Source organism: Myotis myotis, unplaced genomic scaffold (assembly GCF_014108235.1).
Source record: "Myotis myotis isolate mMyoMyo1 unplaced genomic scaffold, mMyoMyo1.p scaffold_m19_p_5, whole genome shotgun sequence".
Lineage (NCBI taxonomy): Eukaryota > Metazoa > Chordata > Mammalia > Chiroptera > Vespertilionidae > Myotis > Myotis myotis.
Window position 1 is genome coordinate 34,870,985 of NW_023416357.1, and position 21,123 is coordinate 34,892,107.

The 21,123-nt window shown below is 37.7% G+C and overlaps 1 protein-coding gene across 6 annotated transcripts in view; it reads left to right on the forward strand.

Annotated features, from left to right (window-relative positions):
• Positions 1–51: 51 nt before the first annotated feature.
• Positions 52–21,123, forward strand: part of SREK1 (splicing regulatory glutamic acid and lysine rich protein 1) — a 49,406-nt gene continuing 28,334 nt past the window's right edge. The window contains exons 1-3 of one of the 6 annotated variants that reach the window (XM_036310467.1): positions 52–332; positions 11,267–11,400; positions 17,200–17,315. In XM_036310467.1, the coding sequence (XP_036166360.1) occupies positions 172–332; positions 11,267–11,400; positions 17,200–17,315 (411 nt within the window). In that variant the 5' untranslated portion in view covers positions 52–171. Of the gene's footprint in view, positions 333–1,634; positions 1,655–11,266; positions 11,401–13,885; positions 14,030–16,789; positions 16,914–17,199; positions 17,316–21,123 lie in introns of those variants that run through there. The other 5 variants (XM_036310466.1, XM_036310465.1, XM_036310470.1 and 2 more) reach the window with 5 other exon arrangements.

Below are 21,123 nucleotides of genomic sequence, written 5' to 3' on the forward strand. Positions count from 1 at the left end.
CGCGCGCAGCCCCGGGAGCAGGCGAGTTGGGAAATGAGCGGCTAGACCTGCCCGCCGCCGGGAACTCGCCGGCGGGAGCGCGCTCGCGGCCGCGCGTGCTCCGCTTTCCCGGCTCCGTCGCTGACGCGTCGCAGACGTTGGGGCACTGAAGGGAGCTGCCGTGGGAGCGGGATGAACAGCGGCGGCGGCTTCGGTTTGGGCTTAGGCTTCGGCCTCAGCCCTACGACAGTGATTCAGGTGACGAACCTGTCGTCCGCGGTGACCAGCGAGCAGATGCGGACGCTTTTTTCCTTCCTAGGAGAAATCGAGGAGCTGCGGCTCTACCCCCCGGAGTAAGTGCTCGAGCTCGGCGGGGGGAGGGGCGCGGGCGCCATGGGGACCTGGGGACTGGCGCGGGGGAGCGCGGCCGGGGGCGCGCGGTGCCCGTCACGTGACCGCCCGGCCTTACCTGGGTGCCCACGTTTGATTAGGGCGGCGCGGGGCACCGCGATCCCACCTTTTTTGTGAGCCGGGCTTTGGGGGCTTAACCTCTGCACCGAGCTCTTACAAAGGCTGCCTTTTTTCCGTGCCTGCAGGACTAGTGCTCTCCGCCGAATCCTGCAATTCGGGGTCTCCCCCTCCCCTTTTCTCCAGAACTTAAGATGGCCGCAGGTGGGCCCCGAACTGCCCTCCCGGCGGACGCCTGGTGCGCGATGCGAAAATCGCGGGGATGCGCCTGCGAACTGTCTGGTTCTTAGGGCCCGGTGCCAGGCCGCTGTTGCCGCCGGGAAGCCTGGGATTGCAGGGAATTGGGCTGTTTGTTCTCGGGGCGGTGCTCACGAATTCAGCATCTTCTCGGTCCGCTCGGCCGAGCCCCTCCGTGTGGTTAAACATCACGTCCCGTCACCCTCTCGGCCGCAGATGAGTGTTTCCTCCTGGAAGGTCACGCTGTCCCGACGCCTCCCGAAAAAGTATTAGTTGGTGCGGGATTCTCTCTGCTGCATATTCTTCCAAGTCCAGATAGGCCAGGTCGCGGACACTTCCTGAGTAGTTAGTGTGTTTTGAAGTAAGATTTCCCTATTACAGTAATACTCTCTACTCAGAATTTGTCAGGGGTTTGTGAGTAGTTCACATTCTTATACGCATAACGTGTTTTTTTTTTTTTTTTTTTTTTTTTTTTAAAACGATAGAGCTTAGAATCTTAAAATCCTCAATATTTTGTTTATTCTGTCGAAATCCTGTGAAAGAAGGGAGAGGAGTTGTCGAGTATTTTTCTTTTTAAAAATATTTGTGCCTTTTTGGTTTATTTCACTTAAGTCTTTAGGTTTTCTGTCTGTATATCGCATTGCTACTTCCTAGGTATTGGTAAAAGCTGGCCCAAAAAGCCCTCTGCTTGTTGTTGTCGGGTAATTCATGCATACAGGAAAGTTGAGAGAACGCCCAGGTCTCCTTCACCTGCGTTCATCGCTTGCCTCGGTTGATTTCTTTCCGCCTGTCTCCCCTTCTCACCGCCCCCTCTCCTCTCCCGCCTCCCGGTCCTTGGGAAAGTGCGTGCAGTAGTTGTAGACACCGTAGCCATTCATCCCTCAACATGCCAGTATGTGTCTCTGAAGACAAGCACAGCCTCCTGCAATGCCGCACTGTTTACATGCCCAAGGAGTTTAACATTGAGAAGGTAATATATGTTTATGGTAAAAGCCCCCCAGATATTCTAATGTTTTTTTTTCCTTCTTTTTTTTGACCTAGATTGTAATCAGACTCTACCCATTGCATTTGGTTATCTCCTTTAATCTAGAACAGCCCCCTGTCATCGTTTTAAAAGTCATGACATTGATACTCTGTCTTGTAGTTTGTTTTTGTAGAATGACTCATAATCTGGATTTATATAGATTGCTTCTGCATGAAAACATTCAGGTAATATTTTATCAAGCATACTTCATAAGTGTACGTACACTCACATCTTTGTTGACTAGCTGTGACATACATAGCTTTGAACATCTTATTTAACTTTCGAAAATGCTTTCTGCTATCCATTTAAGCATTGGAAACTTCTTAATTGAGAAGTGCTTGGAGGAGTGCTGTATCCTGCAAGAATTGGAATCATGCAGTAAAAATATTTTGTATTTAAATCTTCGTAACCTAACCTTGCTTGTAAGGTTGTGGTAATAAGGTTTCTTGCAGGTAGAACTACATCACAGAATAGTCTTCATTGGCAACATAGTACCACTTACATAGTTGAAATGTGGGCTTGGGTGGCACATGCTGCCAGTAATTATCTGACACTTGGTAATGAACTGTTTTTTGAAATCAAGTGTTAATTACTTGCCCTTTAAAAGTCAAAGAGAATAAAGAGCTCTTTATTTAAACATTGTACATTAATATGAAGTGAGTGTGTCACAAACTGTAATATGTTTAATGAAACTCTAACATAAATATAACACATATGGGCCAGGCAAAATCCTTAACCAGCTTTTCCATAAATGCAATCCCTTATTCCTGTTTTTAAAAAATATTGATATACTTTTGTTCTGCTCTGTAATGAAGTTGTCATATAATATGGTCAATATATTACAGATGTGTTTGCAGGTTTGGGTTGAAATGGATAAAAATGCAATAGTAGTAGTTGTATGGAAGATATACATTTCAGTGTTAATGACAGTGAAATTTTTGCAGCAAGCTTTTTATAATATACTTTTTATAATATGAGGTATAATGTGCAATAGAAGAGTGCATGGATAAGTCTATTTATCCCAAGTGAACATTTCTGTGTAACCAGCACCCAGATCAGAATTGTCTACACCCTAGAATTATGCTTCCCTTCAAAGGGTGATCCTGTCCCTGATTTCTAATACCATTTCTAACATCAACACTGTTGATTTTTTGCTTGCTGGTTTTCTTTTTCTCTCTGGTCTTCAAAAGTACTAATAAGGCAAAATCTGTCAACTACTTAAGTTTATTTAGTTAAAAAAATATAGCCAATATAGTCACTTTATGAACATTAGAGAAAGAGAAATACCACCTCTCCCACCACCCTAACAAAACCTCTCTCCATTTCCATGTGTTTTCTTCAAGTCCATTTTATATGTGTTTATTTTAATATGGTGTGATCAAAGGATTTATACAAATAAGCATTTTTCAGTGCTTTACTTATAGCAGTGGTTCTCAACCTTCCTAATGCCACGACTCTTTAATACAGTTCCTCATGTTGTGGTGACCCCCAATTTCATTGTTACAAATTGAACATAATTAAAGCATAGTGATTAATCACAAAAACAATATATAATTATATATGTGTTTTCCGATGGTCTTAGGCGACCCCTGTGAAAGGGTCGTTCGGCCCCCAAAGGGGTCGCGACCCACAGGTTGAGAACCGCTGACTTATAGTAATATTTACAGACTAATCTATCCTTAGTGTTTGTGTCATTGAAATGATATCATTGGAGATGTATTGGCTGCCTGTTTTGCCTTGGGGTGTGTGTGTGTGTAAGTGGATTTTAGGGAGAAGCGAGCATTTGAAATGTGTACTTTTGATTGTCAATAATGATTGGAGGGCCTTCTGGCATTTATTGGGTGTCAGTCATTCATATTAGAAAGTCTTATACAGGGAAGAATTGTGCCATACAGAGTATCACTGGAACCCTACTGAGAAACCCTATTATAATTCATGTGTCAGTATTTTCATACATAAAACTATGTACTTTGTCCATGCTTTGGTGATAGATCCTCAAAGGGTATGTAGTAATATAATAAAATATTAGATATATTATTACCAACTTGCCTTTTAAAAAATCGTGCAGTGTCATCACCATGTTTAGTGAAAGACAAAATAACCAGTGAGGGCCCAGGAAATTTAAATTATGCTCAAAAAGTTGGTTTGTGATTTCTGCATAAATCTTCAGAAATTCTGACTTAAAAACAACAACAATTGTAGAAAGTCTTATATTTTAAAAAACAAAATTCAGCAAATGAGGTCAAAGTATAATTTGCTATTTGGATACTGCTACTTTCTCTAGAGGCATACATTTAGACCAAATGAAAAATGTAACCCCCTTTCAAAAAGTAAAAATTTCATTATAAAATGATAATCCTATTAAATTAAAGAAGACCTATTTAATAGCTTAGAAAGCTTTACTCTTTTATTTAATTTTATTTTTTCCGTCACCATTAATTCTCTCTTCCACCTAGAGAGAAAACTTTAAATATAAGATTTGGAAACATCCTGATTTATAAATAAATATAAATACACATTTGTTTACTGAGATACTAATTATCTGTACATATGCTTGCTACTGTATCATAATTTAGCCTATCATATTAAAAATAAAAGTGTTACTACCTCTTCAGAAAAGCTCACATGTTTATATTTGTATAAATAAGTATAAATTGGTCTTTACTCTCTGTTTTAAGGAAGGTAATTGGAGATAAAAGTGAAGAAAATGCTTAAAGCAATGGTGTAGCCATGTTGACTATCCATGTTCCTGTGATAATGCTGTTCAGAATAGACCAGAATTTTTTCATTTGTTCCTGGACTTAATCTTGGTGGCAGTTTTAACATGTAGTTGCTTTACTGACCAGGCTCACATTTCTAGTGACATGGGCTTTTGAAGTGATATGGGTTTCAAACAGAGTATATATTTTAGTTTTCAACAGTGATTATTTAGGTTTTCATTCTTTCCCCAAAAGATCTGTCAATTTGGAAAATGTTTCAGTGGTGGTTTGTCAGATTCTAAATTTCAGTCCTAAAAGAGAGTATACTGGTACTTGTTGCAGTTGCTAGGACTTTAGTAGCTGATTGTAATCAGGTGTTTTTTTTGTTGTTGTTGCAAAAGACAGAAACAGTGCTATGCAACCTACCTCAAGAAAGAGACATTGAAAATAATGGAGGTTTCATTAAATTGAATAAAGACTAGAGTACAGCCAGGCCTCATGAGACCTGGGGCTGGGAATCAAAATGGTTTCAGCATAAGGTATAAAGCCTCCTCTTAGAGTCTTTGTGAGCTCAGTTTGTTTCTGTGTATTTGCTCAGTTTCTTTACAGACCTATTCTCTAGTCATCTGGCATCTGATTCAAGCCCTGACTGGAAGTGACTTTCCAGGCAAAAGAAAGGGAATCTGATTTGTTGCCAGTTAATTGGTCAAGCCACCCAAATTATAGGTTGCTGGCTAGCCAGTGAAATGTGGCTAATCAGTTGTGGCTTAAAGTTTACATCCTTTGAGGGTTTCACATCGGAAAGGCCTGTGCTGAAAGTATGTAGAATGTTTTTTGGTAGCACATATAAGATGGGTATCTAGCCTTGGCCGGTTTGGCTCACTGGATAGAGCATCGGCCTGGGGACTCAAGGGTCCCAGGTTCGATTCCGGTCAAGGGCATGTTCCTTGGTTGTGGGCACATCCCCAGTGGGAGTGTGCAGGAGGCAGCTGATCGATGCTTCTCTCTCATCGATGTTTCTAACTCTCTATCCCTCTCCCTTCCTCTCTGTAAAAAATCAATAAAATATATAAAAAAATAAAGATGGGTATCTAATCACTTCGATATCTTAAAAAGGCTTTCCAGGAAACTTGAGCCTTGAAGAAAAGTGGAATTACCATTCAAAAAGGGAGTTACAGAGACATCATAAACAAATGGAACAATATGTACAAAGATGGCCCAGATGTTCTGGATGTGTGCTGGGAACCACAAGTAATTTTATGCCTGGATTTCTGGGCGCATTTAGATGATAAACAAGAACAGAGGGTGTCTTTGAAGAAATTTAAGCAGTGGAGTGACATGATGAAATTTAGGGTTTAGAATGATCACTGGCAGCTTTTGTGAAAGACCATTAATTAGGAGTTAAGATGTAGGCAGTATGATTGGTTAGGAGTCATTGTAGTAATACAGATGAGAAATGATGAAGCCTGAATTAATGCGACACAGGATTTAATGAACAATTGTATGAAGAAGAGGGAAAGGTCAAGGAGGGAAACAATCCCCAAATCTCAGGAGTTTGATTAAAAATAGATTATACTACCCTGGCCAGTTTGGCTCAGTGGGTAGAGCGTCAGCCTGCAGACTGAAGGGTCCCGGGTTCAGTTCCAGCCAAGGGCACATGCCTGGGCTGCAGGCTTGATCCCCAGTGGGGGGTGTGCAGGTGACAGCTAATCGGTGATTCTCTGTCATCATTGATGTTTCTATCTATCCCTCTCCCTTCCTCTCTGAAATTAATAAAAAAAAAGTTAAAAAAAAAGATTATTTCTTACACTAAACTGGTAGGGTGGGGAACTCATTGTGGTCACTCCTTCTGGGATGAAGCTGATGTATCAGCCACTCATCTCTCTCTTTTTTTTTAAAATATATTTTATTGAGTTTTTACAGAGAGGAAGGGAAGAGAGATAGAGAGTTAGAAACATCGATGAGAGAGAAACAATATCCACTGAGCCAAACCGGTTAGGGTAGCCACTCATCTCTTGAATGTTGTTGATCACTGTGGCAGAAGAAAAGAGCTGAGCAATGGCCCTTAAACTACTGAATAGTGACATGGCAGTTATGCTTGAGTTTAACTGGCCAAAGCAATTTGCATGGCTACATTTAACTTCAAGGAACAGAGAAATAGAATGTTACCATGTAGCCAGAAGCAGATTTGGAAATATTTGGTGAATAGTGCTAATGGTGTTCACATTAGTGACTCCCAGATTTCTGATTTGGGAAATGTGGTATCTTTAACTGAGTTGTGAAGTACAGGACAATGGGCAGGACTGGTGAGGAAGGAGAAGGATGAGTTTTAAGACTGAATAAGGGTAGGCCCAGTGACTATCAAGGTGTAGTATTTCAGCAGGCTCTTGGATCTGGGAGTCTAGGGCTAAGAGAGACCTAAGTTGGAGACTTGGTAATGTAAAGGAATTAATTGTGGATGTGTGTATTTAACCTCAGTGACAAATACATGAAGTGATTGGCTTAGCTGTTGAGTTGGGGGCTGGAGGAGGGCGAATTGGGAGTCGGCTGGCCTGAAACCTGAATTGGATGGCGTTAGGCAGGAGTGAGTTAAGTTAGGTGGGGTGAGAAAGAGGTAGCTCTATTTTTATTTCTGCAACTTCAATTAGCCTAGTTATGTTAATAATATGAATAGTTTCAGGTTCCAAGTGCAAATATGTTTTATCACATTTTATATTATTTTAAAAAATATTTTTATTGATTTGAGAAGAAGAGAGAGGGAAAGAGATGGAAACATCAGTGATGAGAGAGAATCATTGATTGGCTGCTTCCTGCACACTCCACACTGGGGATCGAGCCCGAAACCCAGGCATGTGCCATGACCGGGAATTGAACTGTGATCTCTTGGTTCATAGATCCACGCTCAACCTCTGAGCCACACCAGCTGGGCTATCACAGTTTTTGATCAACAGCATGAATATGTATATTTAACCAGTATCAAGATGGATTTGTTGCTATATCTGAAAGACTTTTTAAATTTAAAAAATGATGAATATTTACCAATTAAATAGTATGTTAAGATTGTTTTAAAATTATTGATTAACTGAATGGTAAAGGTTGCTTGAAATTTGGAATTAGATGATTAGACTTTTAAGTTCTATCTTTGCCATTTACTAGATTTAGGATTATGTTAAATGTCCTTGACCTGTTTTATAACTAAATTACTGTTATTGCACAAGGGATATCTGATATTTTCAAATAATCTCTTCTTTTTGAGTCTGAAAAACCTTCATGTTTTAAAGTATTGTACATTTATGTTATATACTAGGTATACCAGGTGTACCAGGTAATAATGCGGATTTTGTAATCAAAGAAAACACGGTAATTTCAAGAGAAACATCAAAAGTGCTTTATTCAAAGTAATGTCTATCACTAGCTGCTGGGGTCCAACCCCAGCGGGTCCAGGGGTCCCCAAAGGTGTGGACGGAGTCGGCGAAGAAGGAATGACATGGTGACAGCGTTCAGTTGATCAGCAGCCTAGCCAGGATCTTCAGCCAGGATCTCCAGCCAAGTTCTGGTCTGGATCTCCAGAGAGGTTCTGCTTAGGATCTCCAGCCAGGTTCTGTGTCCATGTTCTCTTGCTAGGTTCTCCAGGTTCTCCAGCCAGGTTCTGTAGCCATGTTCCCTCGCTAGGTTCTCCAGCCAGGTTCTGTCCAGGTTCTCCAGCCAGGTTCAGTCACCAGGTTCTAGTCAGGTTCTCTTGCCAATTTCTGTAGTCAGGTTCAGTCCAGGATCTTTTGCCATGTTCTCTCCAGCGAAGTTCTTCTGTCTCTAGGTTCTGCGTGGGTTCTGTCTTCTTGGTTCTGTCTTCTTAGTTCTGTGTCTTGCTGTCTTGTTACATCTGTATTTATACCAGTTGATTCAATCCTATCAATCTCTATTACAAAGGTTAGGGCGTTTCTTATCTCCATTCCAGGGAGTAAAGATTATGTGGCTTAAGCATGATTGTTTGTAGTTAAAGTGATTAATTACCCGCCTGGCACTTAGTTGAGGGGTTTTATTCCCTCCCTAACTTCAGGGGAAAATCCCTACCTGGGGAAACAACCTTTCTCAGAGAGGAGACCTTGGTTAAAACACATAGTGCCAAGAAGGTGAGCAAACATATTAAGAACAGTATGCCACATATGCCAGGTCCCTTGAAACAGCAAGCATGGACCGGCTCCCGGCAACTAGCTACACATTTCCCCCATCTTTCAGGTAATTTGTGGATACCGTCCCAATAGAACTTTTCTTGTTTTGAGGCAAACCATTCAGAGACCCAATTTTCCACTTCTTCATACGTTTTGAAGTGCTGCTCAGAAAGTGCGTGTGCCATCGATTGGAACAAGTGGTAATCTGAAGGAGCAAGGTCTGGTGAATACGGCGGGTGGGTTAATGCTTCCCAGGCAAGATCTTTTAACGTGTCTTTAACTGGTTTTGAAGTGTGTGATGGTGCGTTATCAAAGCAAAATTACTTCGCCTTGTCTACTGGCACATTCTGGTCATTTTATGATCAAAGTGTGGTTCAAATTGATTATTTGTTGTCAGTAGCGATCAGTATTCACGGTTTCACCTGGTTTTAGAAGCTCATAATACACCACACCTTCCTGATGCCACCAAACGCAGAGCATTGTCTTCTTTCTGAAGCGATTTGGCCTTGCAGGCGATGTAGATGGTTGACCTGGATCAACCCATGAGTTTGTGCATTTGGGATTCTCAAAATAAGTCCACTTTTCACCGCCAGCCACAATTGGATGCAAAAAAGACTTTCTTTCGTGCCCTTGAAGCAACATTTTCTGATGACTTTGTGGTGGTTTTCCATTTGTCTTTTGTTCAGTTGATGTGGCACCCATTTTCCTTCCATTAAAATCTTTCCCACTGCTTGTAAATGATCGGAAATTGTTTGCTGAGCAATGTTTAATCTTTCTGCAAGTTGTTTTTGAGTTTGACAGGCATCTTCATCCAAAATGCTTGTAATTGTTGGTCTTCAAACTTTTTTGGTTGACCTGGACGTTCTTTGTCTTTCACATTGAAATCATATTTTTAAAGTGTTTAAACCAGTGTTCACAAGTATCTTGAGATGGAGCATGATCACCATAAGCTTCTCAAAGTATATGATAACTTTCAGCAGCACTTTTCTTCAAAATAATGAATTAAAATTTCCCGCAAATACTCTTTTTTTGGCACAAAATTTGACATTTTTAAGTGTAAAAATACCTATGATGTTAACACCCTCAGCAAATTTACCTTATGAAGTTTTGAAGCTTGCTGTCAATGCAACAAAATAGCATACATATCAAATCACATGTATATCAACATGTGTAACTCTATTGAAAAAACTCTGCATTATTAACCGGTACACCTGGTATATATTTTGTTGGGGTAATTTTTTCCTTGTTAAAGATAATAATTAAACACTTTAATTAAACATAATTATGGGCAGGTTGATAAAATGATCATCCATGAGTATAGTGTATTTTGCAAACTAACAAGATAAGATTCATATTATGAAAAAAATGCTTTAATCTGTGCCGTTTCCTTTTTACTATAAGCTTGCCTAGATTGAACTAAATCTAGTAGGACTTGTAAGAGTCTTTGCTCTTTTGCATATAGTAATATGTAACATTTTGTTTGTGAAATCTTTTGTCTGAACAATCACAATGCCTAGCCTGAAGTATCCTACTGTATACAAAAGACTTTAATTCCATGTTATCTCATTGTTTCTAAGATTGTTAATGAAGTTTTTAGAAATTTAAATGTGCCAGGGAAGGCTTAGATGTAGTTACAAAATTTTAAGTCTTGCAGATTGGCGCTTTTATAAAGGTATTTTATAAAGGTATTTATGTGGTTCAACATCTTTGGATTAAGTAGTTGTTTTCACATTTTGCTCAGATTAATAATTTAATGTAAAGTTTTTTCAGACTTTTTAAAAAATTTATTGATTTTTTTACAGAGAGGAAGGGAGAGGGATAGAGAGTTAGAAACATTGATGAGAGAGAAACATCGATCAGTTGCTTCTTGCACACCCCCTACTGGGGATGTGCCCGCAACCAAGGTACATGCCCTTGACCAGCATTGAACCTGGGACCCTTCAGTCCACAGGCCGACGCTCTATCCACTGAGCCAAACCAGTTAGGGCAAGTTTTTAAATTTAAAGTTTTTTTTTATTTTTTATTTTATTGATTTTAGAGAGGAAGGGAGAGGGAGAGAGAGATAGAAACATCAATGATGAGAGAGAATCATTGATTGGCTGCCTCCTGCTCGCCCCCTACCGGGGATCGAGCCTGCAACCCAGGCATGTACCCGTGGCCGGAATCGAACCCAGCGACTCTTCAGTTTGCAGGCTGACGCTCTATTCATTGAGCCATACCAGCTAGGGCAAATTTAAAGTTTTTAGAAGTAAGGCTAATGGCGTGCTTCGTTATCACTAGTCTTTGCAGACAGATCATCATTAAAAGAGTAAGTTTTGCTATTTGATGTCTTAATGATCTTTTTTTTTTTTTTTATATTTTATTGATTTTTTACAGAGAGGAAAGGAGAGAGATAGAGAATTAGAAACATCGATGAGAGAGAAACATCGATCAGCTGCCTCCTGCACATCTCCTACTGGGGATGTGCCCGCAACCCAGGCACACGCCCTTGACCGGAATCGAACCTGGGACCTTTCAGTCCGCAGGCCGACGCTCTATCCACTGAGCCAAACCGGTTTTGGCATGTCTTAATGATCTTTAGCAATAAAACTTTGTAAGCCTTGATTCTGTAAAGTTCTCAGAAAATTTTTTAGTGAAAACGACAGAACCAGCCAAATGTTTGTCTAATTGTTTTTCTTTTTATCTTGCAGCAACGCACCTCTTGCTTTTTCTTCCAAAGTATGTTATGTTAAGTTTCGTGACCGATCAAGTGTTGGCGTGGCCCAGCATCTAACTAACACGGTTTTTATTGACAGAGCTCTGATAGTTGTTCCTTGTGCAGAAGGTTGGTACTTCACATGTTTTCTTCTATTTTAATCTGTTCTGTCTATTAATTACCTTTGACTTTCTTAGAAATTGGCAAGTAGCTAGTGCTCTGGCATGTGTGTATGTATGTGAGAATGAAATTTGGAGATTGAAAGCATTTTTACTAATAAAACATATTAAAATGGTTAATTTGTTTCTTAATGTAAGTTTAAAAAATAGTTAAACATTAAACAATTTTATAAATGATTTGGCTTCTCCAGTTTACTTTGGCTTTCTATAGTTAATTTACAAGCTGTAAAGAAAGCTTCCAGAAATAAAAAAAATATATAAAAAAGGTTGTTTGGGGATATTATTTTAAATGTGTAAATGAGTAGCCTCTGTGTATACAATATTAGTGATATTACATCAATAAAAAAATGTGCACATTTTGCCAATTTGGGGTTAAGTGATATTTATGGTTATAAGAAAACATTCGTAATTGAAGCTTTAAAATATTCTCTTAAGGTTGCTATGCAACTGGAATTTACTTTTCTCTTCTGGCTTTTTTTGTGGGGGGGGAAGGAGTAACTGAAGAAAAATCATGACAAGTAAATTTCCTTCATCAAAGAAATAGTTGTTGAAGATGGGAACAAGGCTGAAGCCTTATAGTTATTCGTTAAATTTTATGACTTAACCTGCTTTAAGAGCAAATTATTACTAATATTTATTTTTTAGTAACTTCTATTTACAGAGCCACTCATATAATAAGCTGTGCCGAATTTGACAGTTCTGGTGTGTAATTAACTTTTATCTAGAGCACTATGGCATGTATACATGGATTTTAGAATTGGGTTATTTAAATGTCTTTAAAACGTATTTTTACTGGTGGATGGTGGTAATTTTGCAACATAATAATTTTACCTGAAACAATTTAATGTACTTTCATATGTAATATTTTAAAACCTCTTTTAAATACCAGACCAACATTAAAATAATGTATACTAAACAATTTGCCATACTTTTAAGGTTTTATGCTTATTTCAAAATGCTGTTCTGAGATGTCAGAAACATTAGTCAGATACTGCAAGTATCATTCTTTTATTTTTGAAGTCCCAGAATAAAACATTCTGGATTTTTTCAGATTAATTTGAAAGTATTTTTCCTATGCCTTGGGGTTAGAGTGGGGTGGGGAGAATAAAAATGGATTAAAGTTATTTAATTATTTGCTAACTCTGTCCTTATCTACTGTAAGGAGGTAGTGAGCCTAAAATTGGAGAGCCAGGTGAGGAAAGAGCTGGTAATGGTTTAGTTCTGCAAAACAAGTTCATACCAATTTCACAGGAAAGAAGGTTTATTTTCATGGGGGAAAGAAGGTTTATTAAACGGGAATGTTAATTATATCATAAAAATGAGTCATTAGCAGCACCAGGTATTGTATCATGTTGGCTCATTACTGAATTAGAAGGAAGAATTTTACCAGTTGCTGCTTTATTGGAACCTTACTGTAGTCCCATAAAACCTTTTAATATAGTATTTGAGAAACCCTGGCTCTAATTTATCATAAATGTTCAAAGTTATGGGCAGGTATAGGTTTCTTATTTTGTTTGTTTTATTTGATAGAGATGAATAAATGCATTTTTAATATCATTTTGAGGCAAAGTTTCACCTTTTTGAACATGAAAATTTAAATATTTTTATTCAATTTAGTTACGTGTTTTAGAACAGTGGTTGCCAACCGGTGGTCTGCAGACCACTGGTGGTCCGTGGGGTCCGAAAGGTTGGCGATCGCTGGTTTAGAATACTTACCTATAAAGAATTGGTAGTAGGAAAACATTCAGACACACATTTTTCATTAAATAAAATACAACTGAGATAAATTTATAGAACCTAAAGAATGTCATAGTGAGCCTTTAAAGATCTGATTATGCACTGCAAGCAAAGTAATAAAGTATTATATATATTGTACCAAAAAAAGATAGCAAAGTGAATTTGAAATAAACCAAAGAAGGAGTTCCAATGGAGTAAGTTCTATAAGAGAGATGTACTGTGGTGCTGTAAGTAGTGTTCTATTTATTTCATATTGCATTCTTTCCTTGATGTTATAGAAATAACATTATGAAAGAAATGAGAAAACCATAGAAAAAAATTTTAGTTTCTTTCAATTTGCTGGGTTTAAAAAAAAATAGACATTATTGTGAGGAGATTCTAAGCTGTATATGTAATGTTTGATGTGTAATAGTTTCATACATATTAAGCATTAGCTATTGTCAATGAAACATGCCATTTCAAAATAAATATACTTTCATTATGCTTGTCCAAATATGACCTCTTTTTGTTGTGTGCATCTCAGATTTATTTTTATAAATGTTAACACTTAGAAAAAAAAGAAAAGGTCAGACATAACAAGATTGTCAGCCTAATCATCAGTCATAACTTTATGTCCACATTTTCTGGTAGATGGATTTTGACTATTAATTTGGTTTTGTATGTTTTCTCTATGTGATATTTGTGCATTATTAGATGACTAGACTGGCCAAGGCAGACCTGTTACACTTGCCTGACACTTGCCTGAGTTAGGCATTGTTTGCCATGCCACTAAACCTGCCGTCAAGTGAAACCTTCATTGGGGAAATGAGATCGGAGTCTGAACCGCAGAAGATGGACGCCCTGTCTCTGTTTTTTATTGTTTTACTTTACTTTAATTTCTTTTTCTTTATTTTGTCCCTTTTTTGTTTTTGTTTTGTTAAATCTCTTTCACTTTAACTTGTGAGCTGGTTTTCCAGTTCTTTGTAAATGGTATTCCATTAAGGATTCATAACATTGCATTGCAGAATATATGGGGAGATGATCAGAGCTCAATCTTAAGATAAAATAAAGTTTCACAGTAAATTAGGGTATAGTGAGTATTAGAAGGCTCAGCGGGAATGTTAATTGGTGTTTATAGACTGATCAGGTACATTTGTTCTTGAAACACTGATACGATTATTAGAAACATTTTCTGACCTTAGTGCAACATTTTGCAGTTTTTCTCCCAAATGTATATGTCTTATAAAAATCAACTGATTGCATCTCCCTGCTAGAATTTTAGCCATACAGAATCATGGAAAATAAGTATATTTCTTATAACAATCTGGGATAGAGGACACAAAGAGACTTTCACTTTAATGATAGTTATTCATTATAGAAAATAACATTTCCTTATAAAGACCTAGTTGCCTGTGAGGGGAATGGATATTTGAGAAGCTATTAAGTACTTATGTGTGTGTGTTTCTCTGTTTTCTTGAATTTTTTGTTGAGAAATACTCAGAGTTTACTAGCTTCTAAATGGATTCTGAGATTTAGGACTATTAATGTCATACAGTGAGAAACATTGTTCTCTCAGTTGTCATTGAGTATAATTTGGGAAAAATGCTAAATGTTCATTTTTTTTATACTTTTATATGCTGATAGTATTTAGAGGGTAAGTTTGATAAAATTCTGTCTTGGAAGTTAACTAATGGAACTTTCTTTAAGTATCTTTAATAATAATTAGGATAAGAAAAAATTAGTGTGCTTACAGTTAGACTTTATAATAGTTTTTTACTACTATGAGAAGCAGTGGGAGTCAATCTACAGATGCTTTTTTTTTTTTTTTGAAGCCCACAGTGAAAGGCTTTATAATATTAAGTATTCAACTTTTGGCCTGTGTTGAATACTCTTATTGTTTGTGTATCTTTTTACATCTCTTGTATGGATAATTTGGCTTATTTAATTGACAAATAATATATTAAATTGGGACTTTAGATTGGAACATTAGGGTAGCAGAGCACAGAGTTTATAACCGTAGGACCTAAGTTGATTTATCAAGATGTATTTAGGTTTTACAAACATTTAAAAATAATTCCTATTTATAACAAAACATGCCTAATAGCAATATAAATAGTATAGTATATTTGTGGGTATACAGATATATGTATTAATACTAGTAACTATTAAATATAAAATACTGTTATTTGATATTTTCAGTAAGGCCTACCTTTCATTTATCTTTATGCATGTTAAAAAATTTATGCTTATGCAGAATTTACACTAATAAAATAGCTGTTTTTGAAATTAGTAGATTAAAGTAATATAGACTTAGATGTTTCAAAGATTAGAAAAAAGTAGGCATTTATTAAAGCTAATGTAATTTTTTTCTTCCTGTAAATAAGGTGTAACCATTATTAAAAGCAAGTTTTAAAATCCATCTTGAATTCCATTCATATTTAGAGATATGTTTAAATAGTATTGTTTAGAGGTTTATCTCTGCATATCTGGTTGCTTTAAATAAGAGTTTTTACCACTAAAACCTAGCATGGTGCTTTTGAAAAATTTACTCCATGTGCTATTTTCAGTTTAGCATGATTTATAAACTGTTTTAAATTATTTTTGAACTCATAATGGAAATGTGTAGCTAACAAATTATGAGTAGTTCTTCCAAAATAGCTACATGTAGTCAACTTTTTTTTGTTGTTAATCCTCACCCGAGGATATTTTTTCATTAATTTTTAGAGAGAGTGGAAGGAAGGGTTGATACAGAGAGAGAGAGAAAGAAAACCACATCTTTTGGTTGCCTCCTGCACCCACCGGGGATCAACAAGCCCGTAACCTAGCATGTGCCCTTGACCAGAATTGAACCTGGCACCCTTCAGTCCTCAGGCCGATGCTCTATCCACTGAGCAAAACTGGCTAGGGCACTGTAGTCAACTTTTTTAGAAGTAAATTTTTTGGGGGGAAGAGAGAGGACCAGGAAAAATGCATGGAAGTTGAAGTCCTTATTAAAATTAATTGATTAGAATTCAGTAATTAAATATCACAAATTGATGGACTTATGTCAGAGTAAATTTTTAGTTTTAGTCAGGAATTTTTTTCTTAGCATCTAAGGTTATTTCAGTGTTATTAGGAGATGTTTATAAGCAACACGTTTAGGGATCAGCTATCTTCAGATAAGTATACATAAATTGGTTCTAAAAGTCAATGATTTAAAAAGTTTCCTGAGATTAGGGAAGTTATTTTATTAGTTATTCTAAAAAGTTTTAGCAGTTTCCCAAGGCATATTCTTTGGACCTGGGTTCTTTTGAGCATTCCTGACGTTGGGAGGTGACTTACTAACTGAATGGGTGTAAGTTTTTTTAAAAATTGAAGCTGATTTCATGCAGTAGGTTTTTGTTTTTTTCTGTCTACTTGAAATTAAATGGAATTTATTGGAAGGGTTATCAAAATTGTTTGCATCACAAGTAGGTAGTTTCAATAACAGGATAGGGGCACTCAGTAAGGAACAAATTTCAATTCGCACATATTTGTTTTTTCTTTTTCTTTTTTTTTGACTAATTTGGTTATTTGCCATTTCTGGGGATTAAACTTTAAAAAATGTTCTTCTTTTCTGTATCTGATGTTCTGTGTGCTATTAGTGATGCAGCCAACACGAACGGTTGTCATGTGTAACACAACTTTCGATCACCGCGAAAACACCGTCCTGGGAAAGCGTCCATGCTTGATATCGTTTGGTTCATGAACATTAAGTTTCCAGTACAGGTGACCCATAGCTCAAAGTGTTAAATAATTGTCTACATTATTCAATTTTTAAAATAATATTCCATTAATGAGATTGTTAGTCTTTGAAATTTTGCTCACTTTTATTTTTCCTAGTAGAGCAGGATAAAAGGAAAGACTTAAGTTGTAATTTATTTCTTTATATGGATCTGATAGATAGATTCATTTATTATTATTATTTTTTAAGTACAAGGGTAATTGTAAAATCATAGTGTAAAGTTTGTGTGGTGTTTCTGCTTTCTGTAATGTTTGAAACTTGCCTCTGCAGGTAAAATCCCAGAGGAATCGAAAGCCCTCTCTTTATTGGTTCCTGCTCCAACCATGACAAGTCTGATGCCTGGTGCAGGCTTGCTTCCCATACCGACCCCAAATCCCTTGACTACAGTAAGTATTATATACCTTCTTCTAAAAGGGATGAATGTTCAACTGTTTAACCAGTTGAATAAAGAGCTTAGAAAATTTTTATCTTGAATCTTTTTTATTTTAATGGAGTGATCCGAAAATCGACTTAATTTTCCCCCCTCAATTGTCAATTACTGTACTTAAACTATCCTTTGGAATTCTGAAGTAATTGAAGAGTCATTTAAATTTAGAACTTACGTTAATTATTCATTAGCAAATCAGTTATTGAAATTCAGCATTTTAGACAGCATGGTGAATTGAAGAATCTAGGTAACAATATTTCCCAATTCATGAGTACTACACTTATTTAAAAAATATGAACTGATTTACAACCTGATAATGGGAAAAAATATCTCAGAGAAGGATTTATCTAATTGAGAAAATGTAATAAGGTAAAAACATGACAAAATATTTTTTTATGAATTCTGTAGAAATAATAGTAATTTAATATCTCCTTTGTGATTTCTGAGTGGGGTTAAAAAAAGATACTGTTGTTACTGTACTCTTGGTTTTTATGTAAAAGATTCAGGTCATAATTATTTTAAAAGAGTGGTCCTGGGTTCTATTCCAATCAGGGGCTCGTGCCCAGGTTGCGAGCCTGGTCCCCAGTGAGGGAGGGGCATGCAGAGGGCACTCAGTCAATGATTCCCTCTCATTGATGTTTCTCTCTCTCCTTTCTTCCTCTCTGAAAGCAATAAAAAAATACGTTTTTATAAAAGGGTCATTTTTCTACGAAAACAAACCCAAGACAAAATATAAATCTCACCTTAAATTGAAAGTTTTATCTAGCTTTGTGGTACTAGATTTTTAGGGAGTGAACTCATGTTTTATGATTATAATTAATGTGTCCAAGTTATAAAAGTGGGTTCTGAAACTGAAGTGCAAAATTTTAGGTCTTTTAATTTTACATGACATTGTTCTGATGGAGATCTTCATTGTGATTTGTAGTGGGAAATGCTTTTTAAATTCAATAGTTGATCATTTGTATTGAGCTTTCTAGAAATTTTATTTTGGGTACATTTTGGTATATTTTAATTCCTTTGACCCCCCCTGCCACCCTCAAGTATTTTCTTGCTATTTTGAAAACCATTAGGGTTTATTTATCAACAATATAAAGTTTTTATTGTTTAATTTGTTGCCCTTAGGGAGAATAGTTTCTTCTTAATTCATCTGTAGAGAATCTGTTGTTATAGAACTTAGTTTATGAGGAATAATTTCAGTTAGAAAATAGAAAGGTGGCCCATTGTGTTTTAGCTCCTGGTTACCTCTCTGACTTTTTTTCCTGGCTCACTCTACTTCACCTTTGCCATTTCTTAGACATGTCAAGTACATTTCTGCCTTCGGGTTTTTGTACTTATTTATCCTCTGCCTAGAACTTTATTTTCCAGACATTAGAAAGGTTTACTTTTAAACTTTTTCATAACAGTGAAACTGTTCATCAGGTTTCTATTTAAAAGGGAGGCTAAAGTTTCTGAATAAGAAGGCAAAATGTGTTACATCTGGAGACCAGATCATCTTTAACCCATCAAAGACCAAAGGGCAACTAAATATTTAGGTTCCTTAGCCCAGGGCTAGAAAGTAGATTAAGCTAAAGAAGGGCAACTTTAATATTACAGAGCAGGCACATCCAATAGAACTTCCTGCCATGATGGCAATGCCTGTTTGTATCTGTACTATTGGGTGTGGTAGCCACCAGCAGCCGAGCTGTTAGGCCCTTGAAATGTGGCTAGTGTGACTGAGGCACTGAATTTTAATTAAAAATCAAAATCAAACTTTATATTCAACAATATAGAAAATATTTAATTAAGGTATTTTCTACAACTTTTTTTTTAAAAAAAAATATATTTTATTGATTTTTTACAGAGAGGAAGGGAGAGAGATAGAGAGTTAGAAACATTGATCAGCTGCCTCTTGCACATCTCCTACTGGGGATGTGCCTGCAACCCAGGTACATGCCCTTGACCGGAATCGAACCTAGGACCTTCCAGTCCCCAGGCCGACACTCTATCCACTGAGCCAAACTGGCTTCGGCTCTACAACTTTATGATAACTTGAAATGGTGATGGTGAGCAACAAATCTAAGATCTGTTAGTAGCAAGATACCACAGATTATAATAAACTAGAGGCTCGATGCACGAATTCATGCACAGGTGGGGTCCCTCTGCATGGCCTGCAGGGATTGGGCCGAAACCCGCAGTCCAATGCCACCTGCAGCTCCTGCTCATCCTGACCCCACTATGCCTGCCTCAGGCTCATGCCCAATCAGTCCCAATCGGGAGAGGTTCGCACTGCTGCAGCAGCGCTTGCCAGCCATGAGCCCTGCTCATCAGCCATGAGCCCTGCATCTGGTGCCCTCGCAAGGGGAGTGGCCTGCGGGATCGGGCTGAAACCAGCTCTCTGACATCCCCCGAGGGGTCCCAGATTGCAAGAAGGTGCAGGCCAGGCTGAGGGGCCCCACTGGTGCACCATCGGGCAGGGAGGGACTGCGGGAGGGCTCCAGGGCATGTCTGGCCCATCTCGCTCAGTCCTGATCAGCCAGACCCCAGCAGCAAGCTAACCTACCTGTTGGAGCATCTGCCCCCTGGTGGTCAGTGCACGTCATAGTGACTTGTTGACCAGTTGACTTTCTGCCCCCTGGTGGTTAGTGCACGTCATAGCGAGTGGTTGAGCAGCCTTAGCATATCATTAGCATATTACGCTTTGATTAGTTGTTCAGTTGTTCTGCCGTTCCATCTATTTGCATATTACCCTTGTATTATATAGAATACTATGAAGGGAAAAAACCAGTCATGTGGTAGAGAGTAAATGAAGCTTCATATAATAAGGTCAGGGAAACTGACTTGGAGCAGATGATTAAACTGATACTGGAAGAAGTCATCTGGCAGAAGCGGGGAGAAGAGCTTTCAGGGCAGGAGGAAGGAGCACTATGTGAAAAGCCCTAAGGTGGACCCGGGCTGGGTGGCTCAGTTGAGTGGTGCATTATCCCGTACTCCAAAAGGTTGTGGGTTTGATTTCAGGTCAGGGCACATAGGTTGTGGGTTCAATACACATTTGGGCCAAGTATGGGAGGAGCCAATCGATGTTTCTCATATGGATGTTTCTCTCCCATTCTCTAAAAATCAATGAACAAACATATCCTCCGGTGAGGATTTTTTAAAAACCCTAAGATTTGAAAAACGTGTGTGTTCAAGGTACAGAATTGCAATCAGTGTGGTTGAAGCATAGTGAGTGAAGGGAGGGATAGTTAGGGCTTTTTAGGTCATGGAAAGGAATTTACCAGTAATTTTTATTCAAAGGTAATGAGAAGTCATGGATGAGTTTTAGACAGGGGTAAGACATGATTTGACATGCTTTTAAAAGATCGCAAGCTGGCTGTTTTGACAAGCATAAGTGATACTTTTTTTCATCAACTTGTATTTTCACTTTTAAGAAGTGTTATTAACGGTTGTTGAGTCTTAGTAATTTTGCAATAATATATCCGTATGTAGTCAGTGCTCAAAATTTTCTTAAATTGTATAAGTGGAAATGGAAGTGGTAGTGTTTTTGTCCTTGAAAGGGTTTTTTGTTAATTCTGCAAAACTTTTTCATTTTCAAATTCTGAGATTTCCATCTTTTCTAGTTTAAGTATACATTAAAAATATGTTCTTTAATGCTTGAACTAAAAACTGAGTGTACTAGTGTTATGAAAGATCACTCAAAGGTTTTTGTCCTTTTCCTGCAATAGTATAAATAAGGGCTTAATATTTTAGGGGTATTTTCCTTAGGTAAACTTTGCCCCTGTTATTTAATT